This window comes from Balaenoptera musculus, chromosome 6 (genome assembly GCF_009873245.2).
Source record: "Balaenoptera musculus isolate JJ_BM4_2016_0621 chromosome 6, mBalMus1.pri.v3, whole genome shotgun sequence".
NCBI classification, from domain to species: Eukaryota; Metazoa; Chordata; class Mammalia; order Artiodactyla; family Balaenopteridae; genus Balaenoptera; species Balaenoptera musculus.
In genome coordinates this window covers 106268536-106284317 of record NC_045790.1, presented here as the reverse complement: position 1 = coordinate 106284317, position 15782 = coordinate 106268536, and the positions used below count along the sequence as shown (strand labels likewise).

The 15782-nt window shown below is 40.8% G+C and overlaps 1 protein-coding gene across 6 annotated transcripts in view; it reads right to left on the bottom strand.

The window, feature by feature from the left end:
* GAPVD1 (GTPase activating protein and VPS9 domains 1) overlaps positions 1 to 15782 on the bottom strand; it is a 73049-nt gene that overhangs the window by 8828 nt on the left and 48439 nt on the right. For 3 of the 6 annotated variants that reach the window (XM_036854726.1, XM_036854732.1, XM_036854727.1), the window contains exons 14-23: positions 15138 to 15215; positions 14638 to 15008; positions 11448 to 11535; positions 10379 to 10459; positions 6866 to 6988; positions 5518 to 5647; positions 3271 to 3380; positions 2418 to 2577; positions 1204 to 1391; positions 498 to 711 (exon numbers count right to left, since the gene is read on the bottom strand). In XM_036854726.1, coding sequence (XP_036710621.1) covers positions 498 to 711; positions 1204 to 1391; positions 2418 to 2577; positions 3271 to 3380; positions 5518 to 5647; positions 6866 to 6988; positions 10379 to 10459; positions 11448 to 11535; positions 14638 to 15008; positions 15138 to 15215 — 1543 coding nt within the window. The remainder of the gene's footprint in view (positions 1 to 497; positions 712 to 1203; positions 1392 to 2417; positions 2578 to 3270; positions 3381 to 5517; positions 5648 to 6865; positions 6989 to 10378; positions 10460 to 11447; positions 11536 to 14637; positions 15009 to 15137; positions 15216 to 15782) is intronic. The other 3 variants (XM_036854730.1, XM_036854731.1, XM_036854729.1) reach the window with 2 other exon arrangements.

Here is a 15782-nt window from a genome sequence, read left to right as displayed (position 1 = left end):
CCGCCCACTTCAAAGAGTTATCTGGCCCCAAGTGTCAGTAGTGCCAGCTTGAGAAACCATGCCTCCAACAAATGTAAAACTGCAACTGTGGCAAGTGCTAAAGAAAGGTATCCAGGCCTGAGGGAGCGCTGACAGGGCATTTAACCTAGTCAGAAAGGCCAGGAAACGTTTCCCCGAGGAAGTGATGTCTGAGCCAAGATCTGAAGGATAAGAGTAGACAGAAGAAAGAAGGGAAGAACAGCTAGCTGAGGCAGAGTAAACAGCAGTGCCTTCCACAAAGGCCGTACCAATTTATACACCCTCCAGCCTGATTCCCCACATCTCTGAAAATAGAGCATTTTCCTTCTTTCTGATAACTCTGGTGAAAAAAGGTAACATGTATTTTTTCCTTTACTACTCAGATACAAAGCCTCACGTATAGCTTGTCTAAAATAACGGGGTTGGCTGCTATATTCCTACTCAGTCCAACACAGGCCGTTACACTTAGAAGCACTCACTGGTCACGGAGTATGTCCCCGTCCTGATTAGGGTAGAAGGCAAGTTTGAAGATCCGATTCATCACACTTCGCTCAATGGCGAGCTGAGCATCCTGAAGCTGCTCCTCACTCGCGTTCTGCCATATGACATCCTGGGCCATGGCGCCGTAAAGGAACTGCAGAAAATCTTCCACCTGAGCAGTCTTATCATCAGCTGCTGTGAGTTTCTGAAAGTCTCCAATGCAAAACAATGATTTTTAAAATACAGTATTTGAATAATTTCAAATAGGAAATTATTAGAATTCATTTTAATCCACTAGCTATGCAGATACCATGCTCTTAAAGCCAAAAGCATCTGGGCATGGTTTATTTTGGGAGATAATGTAGCCAAATCATTAAAAACAGGAGAACGGTAAGAAATATGTAGAAGTTTAAGAACAAGAGGTTTGTTACAAAAAGATATGCTTTGTTTTTAAAAAAAAAAAAAGAAAGAAAAATTGTGTGGCTCCCAAACTTTGTAATTCTCCCAACTTTTTAATAAACTATAGATATTCAATCCAGGATAAACATGGAATTTATTGGTTTGACATCAAGGTTTAATAACTAAGAAATAATTGCTAATTTAAGGAACTGCTCTTAGACAGGTAGGTACTCAAAAAAAGCAGCAAAAGAAAAATTCCCAAATCTTCCCAATAACATACAGCTTAACCTAAAGGTCTCTAGTTACCTTGAATGAATTCCCTGATCTTCTTTTCTTTGCTCTCAAGCAGCAACCTCACACAGACAGTGGTGAAGTATCGATTGGCCACCTCTTTGTCCCGCAAAACCCTTTGTAGTAGCCTTTCCAGGTGAGCCTGCGTGGTCTGCAGTCCTTGTCGACAACGAGTGAGGTAAGCAATATAGGGGGCCCTTTTCCTAAAAGGAAATATGCTCTGCAGGACATCAGACATACATGGTGCACACTTTCTTTGGAGACTAAGAGTCCTGATTTTTCCTTAAATGAAAAAACTACTTCGAAGACTTTGGTTTTACAAATTAGCATGTCAGGCTGCAGACAACCATCCTGAGGACTCATTATGCTCCAGATCAAGAAACAGAACCAGACGCAAGAATGTAATGTACAGCACAGGGAATAGAACCAATGTTTTATAACAACTTTAAATCGAGTATAATCTATAAAAAAAAGCGAATCACTATGTTGTACACCTGAAACTAATATAACATTGTAAATCAACTACAATTTAAAAAAAAGAGAAAGAAACAGAACTATTCTGCATGTGTGTCAAGAAAATCATCTACTGGGCTGAACACTTAGCCCCCTAATTCCCTAAACATTACTAAGTTCCTTTGCATCGTTGGTCTGTTATTTTGGAGCAGTCTCCATGCTGGTAGAACCTCATACTTAACAGGAAGTTGATTGCTACAATGACTAAAATAACCACAAAATACAGGTTAATATACTGCTAGATCATTAAACATACCACTAATTATTTGCTTATAGTCTAAACGTAGCAATCATTAGAGCTCCCATTCCCTAAGCCTCTTTACTTCCTAAGCTTCTCAACTACGTTTTAATGTCAGCAAGGGACTGGCAACAGACAAAGGGTAGTGATTCCAAGACCTACACCTGCTTCCCTGGTCCAAGGAAGCAGTCTTTTCTATCCCTCTAAAAAAGGGAAATGATATCCTAGTTATCCTGGCGCCCCCTCCGCTAAAGATGGGGCAAAGCTGAAGTAAACTGCACTCTGTTAGGAAGAGCTGCTCATTTATAACTACATTTCCAGACTAAATATCCAAATGTATTCCTTGGAAATCTACATCCAGGTAAACATAGCCAAGCACTTTGTGGTGAGCCTCGATTCATTTCTGAAACAAGGACCGAGAAGAAAATATTTGCAGCTGAAAAGAGGTGTATAAGTGAAACATGTGGGGTGTAATTACCTATAGTCCTCGGCGATAGAAGCCAGTAGTTTCCTACAAGTCCTGTTATCAAAGCGGCACACACAACGCATTGTTTCTTGAAGTTGAGCCATTAAGTTTTTATCTTGTAAATTAATTGCTTCAGCTATTTGAACTTTTAGGAAGCAGACAATTTCATTGTCTAAATAAAAAAATAAAAATTCTGTTACTGTTGAGAATTTCCACAGGCTTTTCATAAGCTGAAGGTCATCCCTCAGCCTTTGGGATGTCAATTATGCTTGTATCAGTAGAACTAAGCAGTATCAATCAGAGAACATTTTAATGAGCCATCAGTAATCAAAGTGCCCTTAACTGATAGCTAATATAAACGTATTACATTGAACTGTACAGAACTGCTGTAGAGTTTATTTTTTTATTTTTATTTTTTAAATAAATTTATTTGTTTTATTTATTTATTTTTGGCTATGTTGGGTCTTCGTTGCTGCGTGCGGGCTTTCTCTAGTTGTGGTGAGCAGGGGCTACTCTTCACTGCGGTGCTAGGGCTTCTCATTGTGGTGGCTTCTCTTGTCACGGAGCACGGGCTCTAGGTGCGCGGGCTTCAGTAGTTGTGGCTCACGGACTCAGCAGTTGTGGCTCGTGGGCTCTAGAGCGCAGGCTCGGTAGTTGTGGCACACGGGCTTAGTTGCTCCGCGGCATGGGGGATCTTCCCGGACCAGGGCTTGAACCCGTGTCCCCTGCATTGGCAGGCAGATTCTTAACCACTGCGCCACCAGGGAAGCCCTGCTGTATAGTTTAAATACAGTTGAATACTGGCAATTTCGTATGGTTCAACGTGTAAATATAGGAAAAAATAAACTATCAGGCAGCAACTTACCTTCTGGGTCTGTATGGTCTGGTAAACCATTCCTTGTTGAATGGGTGAGCACTGGGAAAGCAACAGAATCCGCAGAACAAAGAGCAAGCCTCAGTTTCTTTTTTGCATCTCTGAAGAATGAGTTGAAGATACATTAATTTCTTTGTCCACATTTGGTCATAATTTATGAACTATTATCATATTTACTATACAAATCAATAGCCTACCACGTCAGGACTCAAATGTTTCAAGTGGTCATAAATAAAAGAGAATTTTCAACTTACTGACACCTCACTTAAGGAGTGGGCTTTCTAGTTAACTGAGGTGCAAGGCTGCAAAAGTGCTCTGGGCAAGGACCATTCGGTAAAGTCACCAGAATCAAACAAATCCTTTTTGACCTTCTAACATACGCTGAGTTCTATGCTAAGCACTACGAGGAGAGTCAAAGCTGGATTACGCCCAAGCTGGGAGGGAATCAGCAAAAGTCATCATATCCATCTCACCACCCACACTTAGGAAGTCTTCTACCACATCTCTTGAGAAGTGTCGATCCTGCCACAAGACAAGCTGACCCCCGACAAGAAGCTCTTTCTGTTGCCTTGCTGCTTGAAACTTTGTGTTGAGCCAAAACCTGCTTCTTTTCAACTTCCGCCACTGAACCACCTGCCACCACCAGGCAGAGCACCCTTCAGTAACGCGTCACCCTCCACAACAGGGCAGCCCTTCATACTGGGAGGGGAATGTAGGGCGTGGACCAGAGCTTCTTCAGAGCGTCCAAGGCTGCCATCCAAAAAAAGGAGTCGAAACACCTCTGAGAACAAGCCAGAGTTTGCTCCTCCTGCAGGGTTATCACTTGTCCACCTCATCTGACTAGTTCTGAGTCCTTCCTTATTGGTTTGTTTCCTCTAAAACGAGTAACTTACAAATCAACCCAAACAAATGTAATATTTGCCTACTTTGCAGAGACTCCGAATCTATATAACAGTCAAGTCGTGGCCGGAAAATAAAAATTTAAATCTTTAAAAATTGTGAATCACTGTGTTGTACCCCTGAAACTTATATAATATTATATATCAACTATACCTCAATAAAAGTAAATAAATAAAATAAAATGATATGCTGCTTAGAGTCTCTTTAAATTAACTCGGGGAGGAGGTAAACATGAAACAATATGGGCCACGTATTAGTAACTGTTAAATCTGGGTAACAGGCACATCACTGTACTCTTCCATTTTTGTACATACTTGAAAACTTCTAAAATAAAAAGTTTAAAAACAGAGAGAGTAAGACAGAGGCAAAGTCAGAGATAAAAACAGAGAGAAGGATGGATGATCAGTGCTTTAAAAGTGATAATCCGTGTCTGGAAAAACACAGGTACCCTATGAAACAAAAGCAAATTTTTCAGGCTCCTAAAGTCATTTTCTTTCTCAAGCCCTGTTAGAAATGGAGAGACCTGCCCAGGTAATGAGGAGAATGACAAACTGGGAGGGCTCCAGTAGGCTTACTGGGGACAGTGGGTCATTCAACAACTCTGCAGCAGACCCTCCTTCTACCTCAGTCCTGCCCTAGCACCTCTCACACACAGAGCTGAGAATTCTACACAGGCACAGGCACTGCCACTGTTCCATTTAAATTACTCATGTGGGGCTTCCCTGGCGGCACAGTGGTTAAGAATCCGCCTGCCAATGCAGGAGACACGGGTTCAAGCCCTGGTCCGGGAAGATCCCACATGCCGCAGAGCAACTAAGCCCGTGCGCCACAACTACGGAGCCTGCACTCTAGAGCCCTCGAGCCACAACTACTGAAGCCCGCACTCTAGAGCCCTCGAGCCACAACTACTGAAGCCCGCATGCCACAACTACTGAAGCCCGTGAGCCTAGAGCCCGTGCTCCGCAACAAGAGAAGCCGCCGCAATGAGAAGCCCGCACGCAACGAAGAGTAGCCCCCGCTCGCCCCAACTAGAGAAAGCCCACGCGCAGCAACAAAGACCCAATGCAGCCATAAATAAATAAATAAAATAAATAAATTACTTATGTGGCCCCTGTGAGCATATGAGGTTTTCTTGTTTTTGTTTTCAATCCCTGAATTAAAGCCTTTGATGTATGACATCCAAAAGGGAAGCAAAGTCTTCTCAGTGAATAGTATTTCATTCTTATCTCTCTGCTTTACACACTTATTAAGTGACTCAGTGAAACACCTGACTTGAAGTGACTGCAATGGTGATGAAAAGTTCAAACCCAAAGGTCCTAAATCCTATAAAAGAAATACCTGTAAGAGAAAGCTGAATCCTGAGGGTGGGCGGCTTGGCTCGCAGAATCTGGGAGATCGTCAGCTGAGATGTTTTGCAGGGTTTCGTCACGAGGCGAATCGTGTGCACTTTCACCATCACCCATAACTTCTAAACAAAACCCAGCCCCCCCAAAAGGATAAGCAGGTTAATCTGGAACATTCTGGCACTGGTAGGTATTCAGAGCAACTCAACAATAAATTAACTTGTGCCTTCCAACAAGAGTTCTTTAAAAGAAAAAGGAAAAAAGGAACTTCAAACACTTAAATTATTGCAATGATAATATATCAAGAGAGCAGTTGTTGAAAACAGTTTTACTTCTTATCTGAATCCTAATCTAAAACAATGAAAGTCTTTATTAACTTAGTAAAGATAATACTCTGTAATCACGATTACTGAACCACAGAGCTAAAAGGGGCCTCAAAAATCATTTCACATAACACCCTCATTTTACAGACATGGAATCCTGCCCAGTCAGACAACAGCTGGCTGTGAACCCCTTGGCCGGGCCACACTGAGGTCTCCGGTCCTCATTACCAGGGCTGCTCTCACTGCCTGAGAATGAGCTGGGTACAAACTCACAAATGCAGCCAGGACAGACCTGTGGTTCCCACAGTTGTTTTTATGTTTTTAATTAATCAATTTAGTTAACACATGCGTGTATAAAATCAAAAGAAATAAAAGTTCCCTAGTGTAATAAAGATACTGTGTCTATGTAGAAAAAATATCTTTATTCTTAGGAGATAGTTTCAAATGCCTCAGGAAAAAAAAATATACAGAAAATGTGGCAAAATGTTAACAACTGATAAGTCTAGGTAGATGGAATATAGACCTTCACTGTACTATTCCTTCAACTTCTTTGTTATTTTAAAACTTTTCAAACACCAACAAAAAAGTGTAGGATGGGACTTCCCTGGTCGTCCAGTGGGTAAGACTCTGGGAGGCCAGATTCGATCCCCGGTTGGGGAACTAGATCCCGCATGCTGCAACTAAGAGTCCGCATGCCACAACTAAGATGTCCACGTGCCGCAACAAAGATCCCTCGTGCCGTGACTAAGACCCGGCACAACCAAAATAAATATAAATTAAAAAAAAAAAATGTAGGAAGTTCTCCTCTCAGGCTCCCTATGAGTCCCCCCCCCCCCAAGTCAACTCATGTTACCAGTTTATCAGAGATTCTTCCAGAGACACTCTAATTTATCTTGGGAACTGTACCATATTTTTCTGACAACTCTTCAAAAGTAGCTATTACAAGGTTACCTTTAATTCGGACCACCTTTATCACTGCGATACGAAAGTTACTATTCCATTCTTTATCATGATTATCACCTGCACTTTCGTAGTTTGCCAGTGCTCCTTCACTGGGACTGGTTCGTTTAATGGCATTCCTGTATTTGTCCAGAATATCCTCAGCAACCTGAGCTTGTGCACTGAGTCTAGGGCTCGGGTCATCTGCAGGGGAAAGGAGAGGGCGAGGATTAGCTCCCCTTGGTTTGCGCCCACTCTGATGTTAGTACGACACCAGTAGCATAATCCCCAAGGCGGATTAGGAGGTAAGACTTAAAAGAGCACATATCTCAGTGTTATAAGAGGCACCGTGCAGCCGCCTACTCATCCCATTTCCAGGTCTGAGAGCCTCGCCAAAGCGCGAAATTGGGAGGACTACTCCACTTTCTCATCATCGCCAGAATTCTGCATGACAGTGTCAAAAAGTTCAGTGCAGACTGAATGGATGATGGGTTTCTAAAGTGTTTACACTCAAATCACTGTTATTATCAATTCATGCTACCAGGACTTCCAACACTGCACTTTTATATGCAGACTTCATTTATTCAGACATCTCTGTGCTGAAGGAGGAAAAAAAGTACTCAAACTTCAAATTAAACCCTTTTAAATAATACTTTTAAAATGTCTTCCTCCACTCTTCCTTCATAAATTTCCCTCGCTACACCACATTTGGAAACTTCAGATATTCATATTCCATCTTACTAAATCTCACCATGACAGTACAGCTGCTGGATTAGAGCACTTTTGTGCGTGCAATGGTGTCAGAGGCACTCCTAGAGAATCTAGACACTGTTGGGGAGTGCCGGAATTGTACCTGGGGTGCACAGAGGAAAAGCTTATCACAGTCACAGGTGCAGCACTGGTTACTGACTGGCCCACTATCCGGTCAGCAAAATCAGCACATCAAAATGTTTTCTTGGAGTCAGATGGCAGAGTCACTAATTAACAGTTAACAAAGCAAAGAAGTGCTACAGATCTATGGGACAAAATATAGTTCCATAGTGAAATGCAAACTCCTGAGACAGATCTAGGCCAAGCAGGTAATGTCTACATTCTGGTAGTATCCCATTTTTTAAAAAGTCTTAAAACAGATAAAAATCACTAGAATTTATATATGTGTACGTGTTAATAGCAGCTAATATTAACAGCAGCTAACATTTATTGAGCATGTACCACGTGCCAGGAACTGTGCTAAACACCTTATATGAATGATCTCAATTAATCATCACAACAACCCTACATGGAGGTACTACTATCACCCCCATTTTTAAGAAGAAGAAATCAAGGTAGAAAGAGGTTAAGTAGTATGCTCATAGGCTCTTCTTTTGTTTCCATGAAAAAAATATTTAGTGTTTGTGTCTCCGTAAAATTGTGGTAAACTGTAGGGAGCAACGATTTCCAAAATAATATAATCTTTCTGCTAAAATGATGTTTGAATGCATGATAATAGAGTCCTAATAAAATCTGATCTTCTTCAAAATGTAAACTGATAAAACCTTTATCATTACAAAATCGTTTTTTTGCTATTGGTTTTGAGTGCTGTTGAGGGCTCTAAAAAAGGGTTAAACGTAGTGAAAGCAATAACGTTGCTTATAACTTTTAGTTCTGTAACACCGTTCTTAAAAATTTTATCTGAGGACAATAATTAAAATATACAAAAAATGCTATATATACAAAGCTGTGAGCAGTATTTTCATAGTAAAAAAAAAATGGATACAATTTAAATATCGAAAAGAGAATGTTCACACTGCAATAAAATAACGATAGATGATCTCAGAGCCAATAAAAATTATTAAAAAACCAACTACGTCAAGCAGAAATTGGGACAGGGTTTATGAAATAACATGCGGTAAAAGAATACAAAGTTACATACACACTCTGATTTCATCATGAAAAGCCATGTATAGATAAGGAAAGATTGGGAGAGAACATGAAAAAAAGAAAATTAAGGCGGCGAGATTATGGACAGACTGTTAAGAAATTCCCTCTCATAACATTTTAAAAAACTGATTTAATGATACTTTTCTTTGGGTCATTAATTAGGAGTGGGTAGAAATTTCTGCACCAGTAGGGAAGCTAAACTGCTTGAATCAAACACAAACAAAATGAAACATTTTATGGAAAAAAACTTACTCTACTTAGCTTACAGTTTAGGCACCAAGGACTAAGAAAAATGTATTGCCTAAAGACACGAGTAAAAAAATAATTTATAACTTCTCCAAAGTTATTAATTCAACATTTTGAAAACCTGAGATTTTATTAAGAGCACTCTACTCTGTGAATGGTGGTGGTGTTCTAAAGCCAGGAGCATGGTAAGAAAACATAAATATCTTGCCGAAAGGATGCCTTTCCACTGCTTCTCAATCAGGCTGTAAGTCCCTAAAGAACAAGAGTCATGTGTGATTTGACTGAACACCTACCACACTTAGCACAGTGCCTGGCATGAGTCAGATGTTCAACAAGCATTTGTTGACGGAATGAGATAGGTTTGACTGCTCTCAGCAGGAAACCTGGCCTGAAAGCACAGCTCCTGCTGTTTAAAACCCTTTATTCCAGGAAAGTCACCTCATCAAATAAACAGGGATGCACACTAGGACATGGAAACGTCTACATTTATTTTAGAACTAGACATGACAATAACTGTGTACTGAGATGGGGTTCTACCTGTACTACACTGGGCTCTCGGAGGAGGATGTTCTTTTGAAACCTATCCCCTTTTTAAATGAAAGTCTTCATTTTACCTTAGCAGGATAACATAATTTAAAATCAAGACAAGAAAAAGAGAGGTGAGAAATTAATTTCCCTCTAGACATCCTTCAGTCACTGGAGACAGTGTACAGCTATCAAACTCAAGGTTGGGTCATCAACACTACCTCTCATACCTTTTCCTTTTAGGGTGTTCATTCATGATATGCCAAAAAGAAGCTGCAAAAATACAAATGCTGAATGAGGTAAGAACACAACCCCTAGTTGTATCTTCCTTGGGTCAGATAGCAATGTTAAAGTGATTCAAGCTGTAAAAAATTGGTAAAGTTTATAAATTTATGATATTGTTTGAACACTTAACACGAAAAAAGGAAATGATTAGGTAAAATAGAATTTCACAATGATCCTGAATAATCAAGAACTATAGATGGAAATAAATTTAGAATTCTACGATCAACATTAAAGAAAACTATTCAATCAATGATCCAAAGATATGGCATGCATAGCACTAAAACCATCACCACGCTTTCCTAAAAGGCACTGTGTGTCATCACCCCACTAAGACGTCGGGTTCCAGGGTAGGCCTAGAGGCTCAGGGTCAGGCGCCTCATCGTACACGGATGTTATGATAATGAGGATGATGATGGTGGTGGCGGTCTGCAGGAAGAGCGCACTGAGACTCACTGTGGCCGCCAACTGGAGACCACAGAGCCACGAAGAACACGCTCCCCACTGTACACACACAGACACGCTCTTCTAAGAAGGCAACGCTTACGGCACCCAAGAAAAAGTGTCATGAAATATGTGCTCTGGGAATGAAGGAGCCAGGAAGTCCATGGGTCTACAAACCTGTGAGTGTTGAGAATCTGTCAGGCCCCAGATCATCTTTGTCTTTTTCTTGTTTTTCTTTCTTTCTAAATGGTATAGGAGCTGGAAATTAAATAAAGTCAGTAGTGTGACATATAACATACTGCACTACTCGGAAGACAGCAGTCATTCTGGAGTTAACTGGTGTGCCAACATTTCTAAGTGGAAGGAAGGTGAAAAGTTTAAAAGCTAAGAAATCCCGAGTGTCAACTGATAATCATTCTTAAAATAGCATTGAAGGTTCTTAAAGAAGCTTCCAGAATCTGCTTTGGGGTCATCTGCCACAGGAAGAATGATTTAACAGGAATCTATTGGGACTGAATCAAAACCACTGCCTCTTAACCTCTGCTCAAAACACAACACGTTCAAAGCTCTGATCCTCGGTCTCTCCTCCTGAAGTGGGCTTGAGTCTGGCGTGAAAGCAGCACTCCTCAGCTCCTGAGCACCACAGTGCCGAGAAGAGGCCTTTGGAAGAAGCTCTTCCCTCTAATCCTGCATCATCTCTCCTTCCTGGAAGAGATGCTTTTGCCAACTCAAATTTCAATACCTACTGGTATGATGTCAGGCTATTCACAAGAAAAGCAAACAATTCTACACAACTGCATTCCAGAATAAACACTAATATTCAGAGTATTATCATTCTCAATGAACATCAACATAAGAAGCTTAAGTTTATTCCAGGAATGTAAAGGATAAATTTTCAATGTTTGTTTACTAATAGCATCCCTTTTTCCTGAAATAATTATTAGCAATACATGTGTCAAAAGTCCTATATATTTAACTTCAATGGTATATGATATTTAAACAACCGTGACCTGCCTGACTTTCATTTATGAAACCACTGCCACTTCCTGCAAAGAACAGGAACTGTCACTTCCAAAGCTGTACCTTAGCATTCACCTGAGTGAAATCATTTTCCATACCCTCAAAACAGCAAGAAACTGAGGCCCCACAGGCCTCACGGAGGAGGTCAGATTTTGGCTCTCTGAAAGAGATTTTGGGGCTTTACTTCTTGTTGCTGATATCACATTCTGATATTTTATAAAATTACCTTTGGGCATGGCAGAAACAAAACGTTTTCTCCACCAAGGTCTGTTCCTGTCTGATTTCTCATCATCGCTATCTTTGCGTTCTTCAGTCTGTAGAAAAAGTTTGATGCTTTATTTGGAGTTGGACAGCAGGATAAATTACTATGAAAAGGATTTTAGTTAGTCTGTGAAATACAAAAACCACTAGTTTTTCTTCAAAGCAAAACTGTTCTTATTGTTGTACAGGCAACTTCTGGAACAGGGATGTATACCTTTCAAGCACCAGACTATGATGGATCACTTGAGGGTAGGCACTATCTCATTACCGTCAGTAAACCAAAAGCTTAATACAGAGTCTAGCATAGAGTAGGCACTCAATAAATACTCATATGGGATGAGTAAATGCAATGCACATAAAATCTAGAGGGGTAGTAGAGATAGTAGCAGTAACATTAATAATAAAACTACGTATGTACTGTGTGCCAAACACTGAACGTAAGGACATATATTATCTCATTTAAACTTCACAGTAGCCTTAAGAGATAAATACTATTATTAAGCCCTTTTTATAGATGAGAAATATGAGGCTAAAGAAGGTTATCTCCTCATCTTCCCAAAGTTATACAGACTGTATGGGACACAGCTGGGACTCAAACCTAGATCTGACCAACTTCAAAGTTCATGTTTTGATCACCAATTATAATGAGTTATTATTAAGACCACATGTCAAAAGGCAGGGACTGTAATTCCTTTACTAACCTATCATGTGACTTTAGACACATCATTTTATTTCTGTTTTTTCATCTACAAAACTGGAACTAAAAATACCTTCTCTAAGGGCATCCATGTGAATGGGATATCAGAACCTAAGCAGAGGAATGGCATCCAGGGAGGGGACGGGATATTGATTACATACAGGGGGACTGATCAAATAAGTACATACATGAAGAATAATGAAAGCAGTTTTCTCACTGCTGGAGAAGGGAACTGCAAATATGGAATGGAAGGAAGATGAAATGAATTCTGTTGTTTTTAGACTGGAAATGGTTCTATACATATAAAGAGAAAGATATAGAAATAAATACACATGTAAATGTGCATGTACACACACACACATACACACACACACACTTTCTCTCCCTAGCTCTGTCAACTGAGAGGCCCTGGGAGCAGCTACACCCCTACAGCAAAGAGCACACCTAATAGCCAGATCCTGATTTCTAAAAACCATTTTCTACTAAAAGGAACAAGGGCTCCTTGGAGAAATGGCTGATTCCAGGACTAAAGCAGACACAATACAATATAAGCTTATAACATTTTGTTCCAGGAAGCAGAGAGATACTCAAAGAAAGATACCCAAATGTCAAAAGAACACAGGAGCCAGCTTGAAGGGGTGACCACTGGCCAAATCAGGGATAACTGGGCTTCAAAATAAATGGCCGTAACAAACCCATTGACTAAAAACAGAAAATCATGAGACCATAGATACGATTAATAAGTGGATAAATTTAAAATTTGAGAAAGAACAGGATATTTACATATTTTCAACGTCCTCTCTCCTCCCGGAAATACTTATTAATTACAAAGGGGAAAAGAGTAACTTACAGTAGTGAAATCTGGCAGACAACACCTTCATCAAACGATCCAAGTGAACACCAGAGTAGTGGGACAAATTTAAATTGTGTGCTACCTGGTAGCATGCAGTGAAATGAACACAGTGTCACTGTAGTGATATTCCTGCCTAAGATGAATAACCTGAATCTAATCATGAGAAAATATCAAGCAGACCCAAATTGAGGGACATTCTACAAAATAACGCCTGTAACTTTCAAGAGTATAGGGACTTCCTTGGTGGAGCAGTGGTTAAGAATCCGCCTACCAATGCAGGGGACACGGGTTCAAGCCCTAGTCCGGGAAGATCTCACATGCCTCAGAGCAACTAAGCCCATGCACCACAACTACTGAGCCCGCATGCTGCAACTACTGAAGCCTGCGCGCCTAGAGCCTGTGCTCCGCGACAAGAGAAGCCACCACAATGAGAAGCCCATGCACCGCAACGAAGAGTAGCCCCCACTCACTGCAACTAGAGAAAGCCCGCGCACAACAACGAAGACCCAATGCAGCCAAAAATAAATAAATAAATAAATAAAATTTTAAAGAAGAGTATAAAGGTCATGAAAGTCAAGGAGAAACTGAGGAAATGTCCTAGACTGAAAGAGACTAAAGGGACTTCCTTGGTGGTGCAGTGGTTAAGAATCCGCCTGCCAATGCAGGGGACACAGGTTCGAGCCCTGGTCCGGGAAGATCCCACATGCCACGGAGCAACTAAGCCCATGCGCCACAACTACCGAGTCTGCGCTCTAGGGCCCGCGAGCCACAACTACTGAGGCCGCATGCCACAACTACTGAAGCCCGCGTGCCTACAGCCCATGCTCCACAACAAAGAGAAGCTCCGGCTCGCTTCAACTAGAGAAAGCCCACACGCAACAATGAAGACCCAACGCAGCCAAAAAGAAAGAAAAAAAAGACTAAAAAGACATGACAACTAAATACAAGATGTGATTTTGAATGGGATCCTTTCACTATAAAGTATGTTACTGGGACAACAGGGGACACATGAACGGGGTATGAAAATTATCATTAATGTATTGATACATTATTATTAATGTATGAATTTTAATTTCCTGATGTTGATGGTTGCACTATGACGTGTAGGGGAAGGTGCTTGCTTGTAGGAAACTTACACTAAAGTATTCATAGGTGATGGAGCATTGGAGCATTAGGTTGGCAACTTACTCTCACATGGTTGCAGGGGAGGTTCTTTGTATCTACTTCCAACTTTTTAGTAACTCTGTGATTGTTTCAAAATTAAAAATAATTAACACATTGGAAAAAAAAGAAAAAAAGTACTTCCTCTAACCATTTCTGAAGGAAACTGTGAGGTTTAAATGAGATACGAAATTGCTTGGAGGAAAGTTAAAAGTATTATAAAAATGCAAGATACATTATTACAAAACCAAAGTAAAGGCCTTTTATGGGTTACGGTCACGGACATATAGGATTGACAAATCACCTTTAATCATGACTACTGTCCACCCTTCATCGTAGATTTTTATATTCCGCATTAATTTCAGGTATCAAGAGAACTAGGCAGATGGAACACTAAAGCTGACCATAATTAGCAAGTTCTTCTACAAGGCCTGCGTCCCATACCTCTCCTCTTGAGGAGTCCTTACTCGGGGATGAAGATGATGAATGAGGTGCAGCCACCAAAGAAGTAGCACCAATGGCTGCGGCTTGGGGGAGTTCTCGCTCTTCATTCCCTGGACGTCGGTTCCAGCTGGGGTCACTCATAGGTCGCCGGACAGAAGACACTATATCAGAGCTCCTGCTGCGAACTAATCTCTCAGGGTAAGAATGCCTTTGCTTAAATGCCTCCATCTCAGCTGGAGTTAAGACATGGGAACCGAAGTTTGGCAACCTGGCCTCGTTTCCTCCTGCAGCTCCTTCTAGGATTGGGGGATCTGGTGGTGGATGCGATGGCCTGGCATAGTGAACCTTTGGCCTTACTACAGCAGAAGCCCCTGGAACACAGAAAAAAAGTCTGCAGCTGAGACACAACAAAGTCCAACAAAGGCATGAACAAAGGGTTTTGGTTTTGTTCTTCTGTCCATGATAAAACAAGAGTCAAAAAGTTCATTTGACTACTTTACCTTCATGTGAAGACAGTGGATCAAACATGGCAAGGAGAGACTCTGACTGAGAAGGAGGAGAGGTCAGCTGGTGGGCACCTAAAAGAGATGGGCAAACTGTGTGACCAAGTCAGAACTCATGACTCAGTAGGAGTTTCAACACTGTGAAAAAGGTTCTCTTCCACAGTCTTCCATTTTGACCAATTACAACTTGAAGGGCATATCAGAAAAAACATGATCTAATAAATAGCATATTCTGCTTACCTCAAATTCATTTTATGTTTTTATCTACATATTTACATGGATTTTAATTACATTTAAGTAGTCTAGCATCCACTGCCTATTACTTCTAATGGCCAAACTGTACTATGGTTAATGCAAAGAGCAGAGCCAGAAGATGTAAATCATCAAAATTTTCAGAATGTCACAAGTTCCCTGAATCTCACCTTCCCTCCGCCTATAAAAATAGGGGCAATACTATCTATAGAAGGAGTATAAATAAAAAGTTGTAAAATTGAAATTCTAATATTGCTCTCAGCAAAAGACAATTTATAAGAGAACTCGTAACAAAAATGAGTAATACGGGACTTCCCTGGTGGTGCAGTGGTTAAGAATCCGCCTACCAATGCAGGGGACACGGGTTCGAGCCCTGGTCCGGGAAGATCC